Source organism: Nicotiana attenuata, unplaced genomic scaffold, assembly GCF_001879085.1.
Source record: "Nicotiana attenuata strain UT unplaced genomic scaffold, NIATTr2, whole genome shotgun sequence".
Classification (NCBI taxonomy): domain Eukaryota; kingdom Viridiplantae; phylum Streptophyta; class Magnoliopsida; order Solanales; family Solanaceae; genus Nicotiana; species Nicotiana attenuata.
In genome coordinates, this window is record NW_017670670.1 from 223,195 (window position 1) to 238,902 (window position 15,708).

Consider the following 15,708-nt stretch of genomic DNA (forward strand, 5'->3'; position numbering starts at 1 on the left):
AAGCAATTTCAACAAGCCACTTCTGCTCCAGTACAATAACCGGATGTTGATCTTCTGTCATCTAGAGATCCAGCCCAATCCGCATCTGTAAAGGCTTTTGTTTGGAGGTGATCATGTTTGGAGAAAAGTAGACCTTTCCCTGAGCAGACTTCAGATACCGCAAAATGTGAAAGACAGCTTGCATATGAGGATCTCGGGGATCATGCATGAACTGACTCACCAGGCTAACTGAATAGGTTATGTCTGGTCTAGTGTAGGAGAGATAAATGAGTCTTCCAACCAGCCTCTGATATCTTTCCTTATCAACTGATTCTCCAACTCCGCTGTGTAACTTCTGATTGCTTTCAATGGGCGATTCTGCGGGCCTGCAACCTGTCATACCAGTTTCTTTCAAAAGATCCAGAATATACATCCTTTGACAAATAAATATTCCTCTTTTGGATCTAGCAACCTCAATTCCTAAGAAGTACAGCAATTTCCTAGATCTTTGATCTCAAATTCATGTGCCAACAACTTATTCAATCGAGACATCTCTTCTTTGTCATCTCATCTCATTACTATGTCATCAACATAAACTATGAGAAGAGTGAGTTTACCCGTTTGATGTCTTATGAAGAGGGTGTGATCAACATTGCTTTGTTGGTAACCGAAGGAGATCATTGCTTTGCTGAATCTGTCAAACCAAACTCTGGGGATCGCTTCAATCCGAATAAGGCTTTATTCAATCTGCATACCTTTCCTTGACTCTGTGCAGTATCAAATCCAGGAGGAATCTCCATATACACCTCTTCTTCTAAGTCTCCATGAAGAAATGCATTCTTCACATCAAACTGTTGCAAGTCCCACTCAAGATTAGCTGCACAAGATAAAAGAATTCTAACAGTGTTCATTTTAGCAACAGGGGCAAATGTCTCTTAATAATCCACTCCATAAGTATGAGTGAATCCCTTAGCCACCAATCTTAATTTTAATCTTTCATTTGAGCCGTCAGCTTTGTGCTTCACAATAAGACCTTTGCAGCCAACCAACTTCTTGTATGGTGGTGAAGTTACAAGTTCCCATGTCTCATTTTTTGACAAGGCCTTCATTTCTTCAATCATAGCTTGCTTCCATTTAGGATCTGCAAAAACTTCCCTCCAATTCTGGGGAGTATACACAAAAGAAATAGACAAGGCAAAGGCTCTATAGGAGGAAGACAAAGAATTATAGGAGACAAACTTAGATAAAGGGTGTTTGGTGGTGCAAGATCTGACTCCTTTTCTGGGAGCAATAGGTTCATCTAACTCATTAGGAAATGTAGATAACTCACCTGTAGAAGAAGGTTCAGCTTCGGTAGATTGCATGATGGCTTCTTCTGCTCTATTTTTCCTTGAGTAAGTTTTCAAATTAGGCCTATCCAAACGCCCAATAGTCTCCCCCTGAATTCTTTCTCCAATTTTACTTTCCCCTGTGACAATGTCATCAAGAGGTCCAGTAATGGAACTAAGTAAAATCACCTCTTCCTCCTTACTGCTCTACCCTGAAGAGGTGATGAGGTAATATTGAAATAGGCTCAGATTCTCAAAAGGTAATATCCATGCTAACAAAAGATCTCCTAGATGGAGGATGATAACATTTGTAACCTTTCTGTGTTGGAGAATAAAACACACTTTATGGCTCTAGGATCAAGTTTTTCCTAGATTTTCTAGTAAGGACAAAGCAAACACACCCAAACACCTTTGTAGGAACATTATATTCATTCTTACCCTTTAAAGCTTCTAGAAGACTTTGAAAATTGAGGGGTTTAAGTGACATTCTGTTGATAAAATAGGCAGCCGCTATAATTGCATCTCCTAGTAAGGTTTTTGTAGATCGTGGTGAACATAAGAGATCTTACTACTTCTAACAAATGCCTATTTTTTCTTTCAGCAATCCCATTTTGTGCACTAGTGTTAGGACAACTAGTTTGATGGACTATCCCATTGGACTCCAAATAAGCACCAAATCTTTTATCCATGTTTTCGCTGCCATTGTCAGTTCTCAAGATTTTTATTTTGGCATCAAACTGAGTACAAATCATATTATGAAATGACTGAAAACAAGAGAGAACTTCACTTTTGGCTTTTAACAAATATATCTAAGTCATCCTAGTGCAGCAATCAATGAAAGTAACAAACCATCGACTACCAGACAAAGAAACCGTTTGGGTGAATGAATAGTCATAAATGGAGTTGTGCTTCTATTATCACTCACAGGATAAGAATTTCTAGTATGCTTGGCATATTCACACGTATCACAGAACAAAGATTCAAATCGAGTCCTTAAAAACAAATCGGGATATAACTTCTTCAAAACAAAGAATGATGGGTGTCCTAACCGTCTATGCCGTTGTATTCTTTCTTGGTTGACATCCTTGCTTTCCCCAAAAAAGGCTTGACCAGAGTTTTGAATCACATCTAATATATACAAGTCATCACGCAATCAACCACTGCCAATCATTTTCCCTGTTTGAAGATCCTGAAAAATACATTGATCAGGAAAGAACTCGATTCTACAGTTTAGAGCATTGGTGATGGCACTAACAGATAAAACATTGATAGGGAACTCAGGGACATGAGGCACAGATGATAGTTTAATATCAGGAGCACAAATGACAGAACTTGTTCCAAAGATAGGGGTTAAAGAACCATTGGTTATTTTAACATTATCTCCATTGAGAGACGGAGAATAGTTTTGAATGCATTTAGAAGAGCCCGTCATGTGTCTATTTGCTCCAGAATCGACAATCCAAGAATTAAGGTTATCAGCAAAGGCAGTACCTGATTGCACATGATTGGATGTGGCAACATTAGCGGAGTCNATTGGTCGAAAATACCTAAACGAGGCTATATACAAAATTTGAGCAAGATTAGAAGTGATTTAGACTGGTTTCAGGTAAAAAATCAGACCTAAAAATCCAACTACGACAGGTGTATATCACGTTATATATCGTGTACATCAGTGTATATCACACACAAGTTTTTAAGGACATCTGTGTATATCACTTTGTATATCATGTATACAACACAATTGTTTTATGGACACCCGTGTATATCACATTGTATATCGTATATATAACACAAAGTTTCATGGATATACACAGATACACATAATATACATGAGACATCACTGATGTACATAGAAATATACACGAGTTACAATAGGGGATACACATGTGGAGTCGTCTTGAACTCGAGTTTTCAATTTGAAATGTGTTATACAAAGAAGGAAAATAAAATTTTAATAATTTTTTTGATATACACATTATTATTTTATACATTGTGATATACAAATAATATAATTATTACTTATTGATCAAAAAAGAAAAATAAATTTTTGATATAGCATGTTTAAGCATGTTCTAAAATATAAAAATAATAAATATAATTGTGGGAGTAAATAATATTTTGGTATACAAAAAAAGATTAATTTTTTATATACATAAAGAAGAAAAATAAATTTATGATATCTATTTTGGTTTACACATATCCGATGTGCTATATATTGTGATATACAAATAATATAATTTTTTATTGTGATGTACATTGATATAAAGGCAGCAATAACTATATATATAATTTTATATTATTGATATACATAGAATGAAAATAAAATTTTAATATACATGTTGATATAGACAAAGAAGAAGGAAAAAAGTTGTGATATACATATTATTATTGTGATATACATTTATTGGCTATTTGATGCCAATATCTATAACTAGGGCTATTTTCTGTCAATTATATGGTATGTTGTTATACATGCCAAAACCCCTAAATAAAACTAAAGAGATTACATACAATGGGGCTTTAGCCCAAGGTTATAAATCTGGGAAATCTACTCTAAATGCCTATTCAGACAATTTTAATTACCCGTTACTGCCCATTCTAATTTGCCTTACCATGTGTACCTATGCAATCTAAAGTATTTACCCAACTGCCTATTTTCAAAATCCTTTCCTTTCTAATCCCAGGTCACGTGAAACCTCATTAATTGCCCCAACCTGTTTTCTCTTTTATTATCTTCTCAAATATAAATAAACGTTTTTCTTCTATCTTTCTCATTTCATAATAGGATGTATGTGTCCATTGAATATTTTTTATTAATCATTCTCCATTTCAAAATGGTATATAGTATATTATTATAACATATCTAAATTTTAGTATAATCGATGACGCACAAAATTGAGTTAATTAGATTATGTGACAATTAATATTATTTCAGTTTAATAATTGAATTAAAAAAAAGTTTAAACTTTTTGCGTACAACTATATACCCTGTTGGTATATCTATATACTATATATACTGGTATGGTATGTTAGTTGGAATCTTTTTTGGTTGTATTAGCTACACTTAATTGGTACATTGTTTGATTTTTCTTTAGTAATAGTAGAATAGTACAGTATCTTGAATTTTTTAAATTGTCCTTTATGCATATGTATTATGTAATCATTTTTATTTTTTCTTTATGCGTTTGTTTTATATAATAGCATTATAGTACAATATCTTGAAATATATTATTATATTAATATGTGTACACTATGTTTTGATTTTCTCTTTATGCATGTGTATTATGTAATAGTAGTATAGTCTTATATAGTTGCCTGGAATTAATTAGTAGAACCGTATACCCTATTGGTATAATTATGTCATATTGGTATCTTATGGTAGTTGGAATATTTTTTTTGTTGTTTTAGCTACATTTTTAAATGAATTCTATTCTGAAATGATTTATATGATCATATTTTGTTGTGTTGGATTTTCTTGTACATATGGACATAGATTTTTGTATTATGTATTAGTTTTTATAGTTATATGCAGTTGTTGGAACGATCCCGTACAACTATATACCCTATTAGTATAGCTATATACTATATTAGTATCATATGTTAGTTGAATCCTTTTTTGGTTATATTAGCTGCATTTAATTGGTACACCATTTGATTTTCTTTTAATAATAGTAATATAGTACAATATCATGAAATATTTTATTATATTAATATGCTATTTTATATTTTTCTCTTTATGCATGTGTGTTATGTAATAGTAGTATAGTCATATAATTGCCGGAAATTTACCAGTATAACTGTATACCATGTTGGTATAGTTATATGCCATATTGGTATTATATGGTAGTTTGAACATTTTTTTGGTTCTTTTATCTACATTTTTAAGTGAATTCTATTTTGGAATTATTTATATGAACATGATTTGCAGTGCTGGAATTTTTTGTGCCGATGGACATAGCTTATGTGTATTATGTAATAGTTTTTATAGTTATGGGCAATTGTTGGAACGACCCCATACAACTATATACCCTGTTAGTATAGAGCAAGTTGTTTTGCGAATATTTAGCTTGCAATGCGAGCATGTAATTTTCTCATACTTGTATTGCATCCTTTAATGTTTTGGTACAGTAGTATAGTCGCAGATAGTTGTAGCAATATTCTAGAGCAATCATATACTCTGTTGGTATACATGTACACCATATTGGTATCATGTGGTACTAGAAGTCTTTTTTGCTACTTATACTTTTATTGTATTTTTCAATATTTTATTATCATTTCTATTCTAACTAGTATATATGGAGATTTGGTGGTTGTAGATTGTGTTCTCTTGCTCCATAACTGGTTGTGTTACTGCTAATGGTAGAGTGTGTGCTCATATTTGTAGGGAAGGAGATCAAGGTTTGCATGGCAATCACATGTTGGTTCATAGAATCTAATTATGTAATTTATGATGCTCCGCAGCAGTCAGTGTAATATTCAGTGAATTAGATCAAGTGACAACTGATGTTATTTCAGTTTAATAATTGAATTAAAAAAATTAGAGAAAAGATAAAAGATATATTATACTAGTTATATTAAAAAAGGGTGAACAAATATTACTATATCAATTATTTTTTCTTATTATAAAAACAAGAATAATAAAAAATAATAAAAACAGTAAATGAAATTAGATTATGATGAGAAAAAGAATATTAAAAAAGAAGTTAAATAAAATTAGAAAAGGAACAAGAAATAAAGAAAATAAAAGAAAAAAGGAGTTAAATGGAATTAGAAAAGGAACAAGAAATAAAGAAAACAAAAATAAAGGAGTCAAAATTGAGTGTGAAATAAGTTATGGTAAAAGTACAATAATACGATTTGGGCAAAAATAAGTGAATAGAAAAAGAGAAAAAAAGAAAAAATGAGAAAAAAGAAAAGGAGAAAAAAGAAAAGAAGCATAGAAATAAAAAAAAATTGGAAAAAAAAGGAAAATTCCCCACAAACACTATTATGGGTAGGAAATGTAATTAGTTTGATGGGTAGAAAAATAAATGGGTAAGTAAGGGTAAATAATTTTATTTTTGTGGGTAACTGTGTCATTCACCCTTTTAATTTCTTGTTGCTTGTAATCCTCTCAGGTCTCTTAATTCCAGTCTTGATCAAATATTTGTTAGACTTTAAGCCATTGGGCTTTAAAGTAGAAGAAGTGTGAATTGGAAATGGAGGGAAATTGAAAATTTGAAGAAGTGAATCTTTTGTCTTGCACTTTGTCCCTCATTGGTGAGGGACAACCACATTTGTGTGCTTATATATAGAATCACTTCTTAAAGCTCTTAAAAGGAGTTGAAGAGAATGAACCCTCGCACCGTCGTCGTCGCTCGCTCGGCTCGGCTTTGGCTTTGGCTTTGGATTTGCATTTGGATTTGGATTTGTCAAATGATCGATAAGATTATTTTTGGACAAAATTTATTTAATTATTTAATAATTAATTAAATGCCAAATCACTGCTGAAAATACGCCAGAGGGCCTCTCTGGCCGCGGTTCTGCCGCGACCGCGGTAGAACCGCGGCAGGCAGGTTCAGAAAGCCTCTCTGACCGCGGTTCTGCCGCGACCGCGGTAGAACCGCGGCAGGCAGCGTATTCTTCTGAAAAGTCACCTTTTCCAGACACCTCTTCTGATAATTGCCTATAAATTCTGAGGCAAGGCTCCATTTTCTACGCACGAAAAACACTCCAGAACTTCTTTCTTTCTGAATATACTGCATTCTAATTCGCGGTCTCTCTCTCTCAAATTCGTAAGTGTGATTTTGCTCCGTTCTTTAAGTTCGTTGGTATCCTGCAGTTTGTATTGCCACTGTTGCAGGAAGGTTTATTCCGTTTTATCCTGGGAGGATTTAATCCATTACCTTGGCAACGTGTGAGGGGGTTAAAACTCCTTAAGGACACACAAGCAAATTGTGGACTCGGAATATTTCTTAAAAACTCTTCTGTTTTTCCAGTTTCTTTTATTTTTTTAACAGTTTTTTTCTGAATTTGTGTTTTAACACAGTAGCGCTTACAAGCTTAAGGAATTTTAAACTAACGTTTCTGTGTTGAAACATATATTAAACTGTTATTCATATTTTGTATACTGTTTTGGAGACTAAAGCCTTCGTGCTTTCTACTCCAATAATTGTTCTGTCCGGTTTAAAAGTATATAAAAACTTTACCGGAATAATAAACGTACGGGTTTGAAGTATATAAAAACTTCACCATTGTTACGTGTTGTATGTTTGGTTTGGTATTCAGTTTGAAGATATCAAAACTTCACTGATTTAACAAAGTTCTGTTGTATTTCCAACTCTACAGAAAAGATGACGAACGAAAACCAAACTAATGGAAATGTTGTGGGAACGGGAGCTACTGTTACGAGTGCTGCTGCCTCGTCAAGCCGTTCTACTCCTGCTCATGCTATGGCACCGGCAGAAAAACCCGGAAAGTTTTCTGGTATTGACTTCAAACGCTGGCAAATGAAGATGCTCTTCTATCTTACTACGTTGAGTTTGCAACGTTTCATCAAGGAGGATCCTCCGGTCATGGCTGAAAATACTCCGGATGATGAACGACTTGTTATAACTGAAACATGGAAACATTCTGATTTCCTGTGCAAAAATTACATTTTGAGTTGTTTGGAAGATGGCTTGTACAATGTCTATAGTGTCATGGAAACTTCAAAAGCGTTATGGAATGCGCTTGAGAAGAAATACAAGACTGAGGATGCCGGACTTAAGAAGTTCGTGGCTGCAAGGTTCTTGGATTTCAAGATGATTGACACTAGGTCGGTCATAACTCAAGTCCAAGAACTACAAGTCATTGTACATGACCTCCTTGCTGAAGGTATGACCCAAATCAATAATTTTATTAATAAGATTTATCTTATTATTAATAATGAATTTGTTATTGAAGGTATGGTCATAAATGAGGCCTTTCAAGTCGCTGCTTTCATTGAGAAGTTACCTCCGCTGTGGAAGGATTTTAAGAACTATCTTAAACACAAACGGAAGGAAATGACACTAGAAGACTTGATTATTCGTTTGAGGATAGAAGAGGACAACAAAAATGCTGAAAAGAAGTCACGTGGACACTCGACAATAATGGCGGCAAACATTGTTGAGGAGGCACCACAAAATAAGAAGAGGAAGAAAGCTTCTGGACCAAAGAATTACCCAAGTAAGAAGAAGTTCAAGGGTAATTGCCACAACTGTGGAAATTGTCGTGCGCCAAAGAATGATAAGAAGAAAAAGAATCAAGCCAACATGGTTGAAGATAAAATGGAAGACTTGTGTGCCATGTTGTCTGAATGCAACTTGGTAGGAAATCCGAAAGAATGGTGGATAGATTCTGGAGCCACCCGCCATGTTTGTGCTAACAAGGAGTTATTTTCTTCTTATGCCCCCGCAGGTCCCGACGAGACAATCTTCATGGGAAATTCATCTACGGCCAAGATTGAAGGAGTTGGCAAGATTGCATTGAAGATGACGTCGGGAAAAATAGTGACTCTAAACCAAGTCCTCCATGTTCCAGAAATTCGCAAGAATCTTGTGTCTACCTCACTTCTTGTCAAGAATGGATTCAAATGTATTTTTGTTTCTAATAGTGTTGTACTAAGTAAGAACGATTTGTATGTAGGAAAAGGTTACCTAAATGAGGGCCTTTTTAAGCTAAATATAATAGCAGTTCCTATCAATAAAGTGAATGCTTCTTCTTACTTGCTTGAGTCAAACACTTTATGGCATTCGCGTTTAGGTCACGTAAACTTCAAAACATTGCGAAAATGATAAATTTAGAAGTATTGCCAAAATTTGATTGCACTAATTCCAAATGTCAAATATGTGTGGAATCAAAGTATGCTAAGCATCCTTATAAGTCCGTTGAAAGGAATTCAAGTCCTTTAGACTTAATTCACACAGATATTTGCGACATGAAGTCAACACCATCTCGCGGTGGGAAAAAGTATTTTATTACTTTTATTGACGATAGCACGAGATATTGCTATGTTTATTTACTTAATAGTAAAGATGAGGCAATTGATGCTTTCAAGCAATACAAGAGTGAAGTTGAAACACAACTAAACAAAAAGATCAAAATAATAAGAAGTGATAGGGGTGGCGAATATGAATCTCCTTTTGAAGAAATATGTTTGGAAAATGGCATTATTCACCAAACAACTGCCCCTTACTCTCCACAATCTAATGGAATTGCGGAGAGAAAGAATCGAACGTTGAAAGAGATGATGAATGCGTTGTTGATAAGTTCTGGTTTATCACAGAACTTGTGGGGGGAAGCTATACTTACAGCTAACCGAATAATCAACCGAGTACCTCATAATAAAACACAGTCCATTCCTTATGAAAAATGGAAAGGAAGGTAGCCCAGCTTGAAATACTTCAAAGTGTGGGGGTGTTTAGCTAAAGTACAAGTTCCTAAACCTAAAAGGGTTAAGATAGGTACAAAAACGGTTGATTGTGTATTTATTGGATATGTAACCAATAGCAAGGCATATCGTTTTCTGGTTCATAAATCAGAAAATCCTGAGATTCACGTTAATACGATAATAGAATCAGATAATGCTGAATTCTTTGAAACTATTTATCTGTATAAAAAGGAAAGTAAATTGACCTACCAAAAGTCAAAACGACCTCGGGAGGAAATAATAGATGGTATGCCTAATGAGAAAAATCCGAGAAGAAGTAAACGTCAACGGACATCTACTTCATTCGGTCCAGATTTTCTGACTTTCCTACTAGAAAATGAGCCTCGTACCTTCAAGGAAGCAATGTCTTTCTCAGAAGCACAATATTGGAAAGAAGCTGTCAATAGTGAAATAGAATCCATATTGAGCAACCATACCTGGGAATTGGTTGATCTTCCTCCAGGTAACAAAACATTGGGTTTTAAATGGATTTTCAAGAAGAAAATGAAAGACGATGGTACTATTGACAAATACAAGGCAAGACTTGTTGTCAAAGGATTTAGACAGCGAGAAGGTCTTTACTATTTTGACACATACTCGCCGGTAACAAGAATTACATCCACTCGAATGCTAATAGCGTTAGCCGCCTTGTATGGTCTTCAAATCCATCAAATGGATGTAAAAACAGCCTTCTTAAATGGTGATCTAGAGGAAGAAATTTACATGAACCAACCTGAAGGGTTTGTGGTTCCGGAAAAAGAAAAGAAGGTGTGTCGACTTGTTAAGTCCCTTTATGGACTAAAACAAGCACCCAAGCAATGGCATGCGAAATTTGACCAAACAATATTGTCCAATGGCTTTAAGATGAATGAATGTGATAAATGTGTTTACATTAAGAACGTTCCAAATCATATAGTCATTGTTTGCTTATATGTAGATGATATGTTAATAATGAGCAAAGACATTGCCGACATTCAAGCTACTAAGCGTATGCTTGCTAGTAAATTTGATATGAAAGACTTAGGAGTTGCCGATGTAATTCTAGGAATTAAAATCCAGAGGACTCCTTAGGGTCTAGCTTTGTCTCAATCACATTACGTGAAAATGGTACTTGAAAAATTCAAACACTTGGAATTTAGAAGTGCAAGAACTCCAATTGACTTAAACCATCATCTTATAAAGAATAAAGGTGAAAGCACGTCTCAATTGGAGTATGCTCGTGTGTTGGGAAGATTAATGTACATCATGAACTGTACACGACCTGATATAGCTTGTGCAATAAGTAAACTTAGTCGATTCACAAGTAATCCCAACAAACATCACTGGGTAGCAATGAAACGAGTTCTGGGATATTTGGAATATACCCAAGACTACGCTTTGCACTACAATAAATATCCTGCGGTTATCGAAGGATATAGTGATGCAAATTGGATAACCCGCTCAACAGAAACAAAGTCCACAAGTGGATATGTTTTTACTGTTGGTGGAGGAGCAGTATCTTGGAAGTCTTCCAAACAAACGTGCATTGCTCGCTCTACAATGGAATCAGAGTTTATAGCTTTGGATAAAGCCGGTGAAGAAGCTGAATGGCTTCGAAATTTCTTAGAAGACATTCCGTTCTGGCCAAAACCTTTGGCTCCTATTTGCATACATTGCGATAGTGAGGCTGCAATAGGACGGGCAGGGAGCGTTATGTATAATGGAAAGTCTCGTCATATACGACGAAGACATAACACCGTTAGACAACTACTTTCTAGTGGAATTATCACTATTGATTATGTAAGATCAAAGGATAATGTGGCGGATCCGCTTACAAAAGGCTTAACTAGAGAGGGAGTTGAGAAATCATCTAAGGAAATGGGACTATGGCCAAGGACAAGTCAACATGGCGGTAACTCTACCTAGAATTTTGGATGTTCCGAGATCTAGGTTCAAGGAGCTCAAACAAAGTTGTGATTGACCGGTTCAACATTGTCAAAGTAAAATGTTTGGTCCCTTCTCGTGATGAAGACAATGTTCAGTAACAAGGATAGAACTTTACACGTTCTTTAATGATTACCTAAGTTTGATGAGGTATTTATCAAATAGTGTCAATCTAAAGGATTACACATTTAGGAATCACCTATGTAAGTGTGAAGTGGAAGCCGCTTCAATGAGAATTCTGTAAGGCCAATTCTCTACGCACTTATGAAACCAGGCGGTGTTCATGGCTAAAACGAACACAACAATGAGAACCAAAAGACGGTTAAGGGTTGGTTGTGTGACATATGGTTGTCTAGGTATACACTAAAGTTCGACGGTTCAAAGATATCAAATCTACCGATTGACCGAGTATATCCGACATATGTTCACTACGGAAAGTTCAAAGGGAAACCTACTTATCCAGATGCAATTAATCCTTATTTGAAAAATCACATACTTTTATCTATGATCTTTCTTGATACAGGCATTCTCATTCATGTGGGGAATTGTTAGACTTTAAGCCATTGGGCTTTAAAGTAGAAGAAGCGTGAATTGGAAATGGAGGGAAATTGAAAATTTGAAGAAGTGAATCTTTTGTCTTGCACTTTGTCCCTCATTGGTGAGGGACAACCATATTTGTGTGCTTATATATAGAATCACTTCTTAAAGCTCTTAAAAGGAGTTGAAGAGAATGAACCCTCGCGCCGTCGTCGCTCGCTCGCTCGGCTCGGCTTTGGCTTTGGCTTTGGCTTTGGATTTGGATTTGGATTTGGATTTGGATTTGGATTTGTCAAATGATCGATAAGATTATTTTTGGACAAAATTTATTTAATAATTAATTAAATGCCAAATCACTGCTGAAAATACGCCGGAACCTTGCTGAAGGTTCAGAGGGCCTCTCCGGCCGCGGTTCTGCCGCGACCGCGGTAGAACCGCGGCAGGCAGGTTCAGAAAGCCTCTCTGACCGCGGTTCTGCCGGGACCGCGGTAGAACCGCGGCAGGCAGCGTATTCTTCCGAAAAGTCACCTTTTCCAGATACCTCTTCTGATAATTGCCTATAAATTCTGAGGCAAGGCTCCATTTTCTACACACGAAAAACACTCCAGAACTTCTTTCTTTCTGAATATACCGCATTCTAATTCGCAGTCTCTCTCTCTCAAATTCGTAAGTGTGATTTTGCTCCGTTCTTTAAGTTCGTTGGTATCCTGCAGTTTGTATTGCCACTGTTGCAGGAAGGTTTATTCCGTTTTATCCTGGGAGGATTTAATCCATCACCTTGGCAACGTGTGAGGAGGTTAAAATTCCTTAAGGACACACAAGCAAATTGTGGACTCGGAATATTTCTTAAACTCTTCTGTTTTTCCAGTTTCTTTTATTTTTCTAACAGTTTTTTTCTATTTGTGTTTTAACACAGTAGCACTTATAATATTCTACTTCCTAACTTTTCATGAAATACTTAGAAAATAATCGTCTTTGCATTCTTAATATCACTATTTCATCTATCAATTCTTAAAAGAATAATTAACCCAAATAGTCGCCCATCTAATCTCTTAAACTTATAAAAATAGCCGAAGGATGTATAACATATTATAATTCATGTAAAACATATTATGACGTGTATAATCAATATAAATCTATGTATACCGGCTAGAAATGGTAAATATTAAATTTGGCCGGCTATTTGTATAACAATCTATTTTTAATATTAACAAAACAAAAGTGATCACTTTTTTAAAAATTCTCAAAAGTCAATTGTAAACAATTTTTAACAATTAATAGAGATACTCATACATTAAGATGCATTTGGGGCCTAGTTTGGCATAGTTTGACTTGCCACAAAATTTAAGGAAGAAATGTCATTCTTTTTTTGACTAACTAAAAAGGAAAGAATGTTACATAAATTTGGACGGAGAGAGTAGTGAGAAACAAAATGAAACTAAGGGAGAAGGATTTAATTTTACTTTTAATGCATTATCTACTTCACCCTTTGGTGCATGAAGACTTGAGGGAGGATTTAGTGGGGCCGAAACACCGAATCCCCTTCGTCGGAAAATTACATTATATATATAAAGCAAAATTTATTTTGTGCCCCTATATATTATATTTTGGATCCCTTTGTCATAGCTTAAAAGCATAACTCACTGGTCAATGGGTTGGACCAGCAACCTCACAAAGATTTTGAAACCCTTTAGCAAAAATCCTGCCTCCGCCACTGCTCGGGATTCATTTAATTCCTCTTTATTGTTTGACAAGTGTAGCTTCTGTTTCATCTCTTTATTGTTCTTGCACTTTGGAATAATCTGATTTATCATCTTATTATGTTCTTGTGAGATATTTGAATATAGTCTAAGAAGACAAATTCCTCAATTGGCAAAGGTTGAGGTAATTGTGTCTTAGGTCACAGCTTCGAGCTGGGTGCCAACGTAAACTAACTCTGGTAGTTAACTGAAGAAGGGTAGAAGGGTGGCCCTGTCATCCCTGAGTTTCAAAGGCTCTGGTCGACCCAAAAGGTCGGCTTCAGATGGATTTCTCCGTCATAAAAAAATATTTTATACAAATGTTTATGAATTAGAGAGTTATTTGATTGAAAGTTCACCAAAAAAAAAAAAAAAACACTCAACGAAAAAAAATGAGAATATATCTAAAAGGGGCAAAAGAGAGAAACCAATCTTTTCCAACTATCATAACTATAGCAAAACTTAGAGAGTGAAGGCAACAAAAAGAAACAAGAAGAAAGAAGACACTAAAATTGGCCTTTCAAATATGTAATTGGCTTCATTCTTTTTAGGTCCTTTGCGAAGAAGGTCTGCTCCACCATATACTCCTCTTCTCTGATGAACAACTTTATGCACATCCATACATTCATTATTTGCAACTGCATACAATTCATTTAGTTAATTATAAGTAATTTACACTAGTATTAAATTTGGGAAAGCCAAGAAAAAATCAAGAATTAACCAAATGATGAAACATGAAGCTAGCCTTTTAGAGAAGATCTTGAATCAAAATCCTGTTTATTTATAAGGACATAGTTTGCTTCGATTTAAAATTGATTATGGTTACTTAATAGGCAGTTATTATTAAATAATCATGTTAAAAAATTATTTTGAAGACATACATTAGTATTAGTTGAAAATATTTTCAGGTATGATAATGAAAAAGGACAGACCGATGCACAAAGCATTCCGTATTCACGTAGGGTACGGAGAAAGGCGGCACCTCAAAGGGTGTGACATAGACAGTCTACCACAGTGACGAATCTAGGAATATTTTCAAGGGTGTTCAAATTTAAAAGAAGTGAAAAAAGTTTCCGACAAAGGATGTTTAATATGTGTTATATACCTCTAAAACGTAATATTTTGCCTGTATGCATAGTACAATTTTTCGACGAAGGGTGATCATGTGGCTTCGTCACTGGTCTACCATAATGCAAGCATTAGTGGCTGCTAATCAAAATACTAAAAAAAGAAGAAGAAGAAGAAGAAGAAAATCGGAGACAAAGAACTTACTCTTTTCTTTGTTTTCATTAGGGAAGATAAGTTCATGATTTGTGGATTTTGGGGTGAATTTGCAAGTGGAGTATGGCAAAGTTTGCAAGAATATAATGAGGCAAAGCCATGAACCTAATACAAGAACCTTCATGGCTATTTTGTAAAATTATTTCTACCTAAGAGTTAGTAAAGGATTTTAAGGCTATTTATAAAGATTTGTATTTAAATGTCCAAAGAATCTTTAAAAGTTTTGGGCAAAAGAATTTTTCTAAGTGCAGCCAATGTGCTAGCTAGGATAACACAATTGGAACAATGGAAATAAATTAGATTTTGAATTAACTTTAGGGGCAGTTTTTGAAAATGCAAAAAAAGAATAATATAAAAAATGAATCAAAATACTATTTAAAAAGTAGCTGAACAGAAATGTTATTCCTCTTTCCTACACATGTATGGTGGAACTAAAAGCATAATAAGGCCCTTTTTGAGAATCTAATTCTCATTTACTAATCAAATTGTC

General features: G+C 34.8%; 1 protein-coding gene across 3 annotated transcripts; it reads right to left on the reverse strand.

The window, feature by feature from the left end:
* Positions 1-14,322: 14,322 nt before the first annotated feature.
* LOC109242117 lies at positions 14,323-15,392 on the reverse strand. Of its 3 annotated transcripts, none has more exons than XR_002070354.1 (3): positions 15,210-15,392; positions 15,043-15,119; positions 14,323-14,575 (listed from the first exon to the last, which is right to left on the reverse strand). XR_002070354.1 is itself a non-coding variant. In XM_019408947.1 (3 exons), exons 1-3 carry the CDS (start codon positions 15,340-15,342, stop codon positions 14,400-14,402), a joined length of 381 nt encoding a protein of 126 aa, XP_019264492.1. In that variant the 5' UTR covers positions 15,343-15,388; the 3' UTR covers positions 14,323-14,399. The 3 variants fall into 3 exon arrangements, 1 of the variants encoding a protein (XP_019264492.1); XM_019408947.1 differs by having other exon boundaries at positions 15,043-15,114; positions 15,210-15,388; XR_002070353.1 differs by lacking the exon at positions 15,043-15,119 and having other exon boundaries at positions 15,210-15,382.
* Between the last annotated feature and the right edge of the window lie 316 nt (positions 15,393-15,708).

Bases quoted from the DNA above. Each gene is read 5' to 3' on its own strand.
- LOC109242117 (XM_019408947.1), bottom strand. From the start codon at position 15,342: ATGAAGGTTCTTGTATTAGGTTCATGGCTTTGCCTCATTATATTCTTG. The intron at 15,115-15,209 runs GTAAGTTCTTTG...ATGGTAGACCAG, and splicing joins TAATGAAAACAAAGAAAAGA to TGACGAAGCCACATGATCAC. The intron at 14,576-15,042 runs GTATATAACACA...AATTGTATGCAG, and splicing joins CAAAATATTACGTTTTAGAG to TTGCAAATAATGAATGTATG.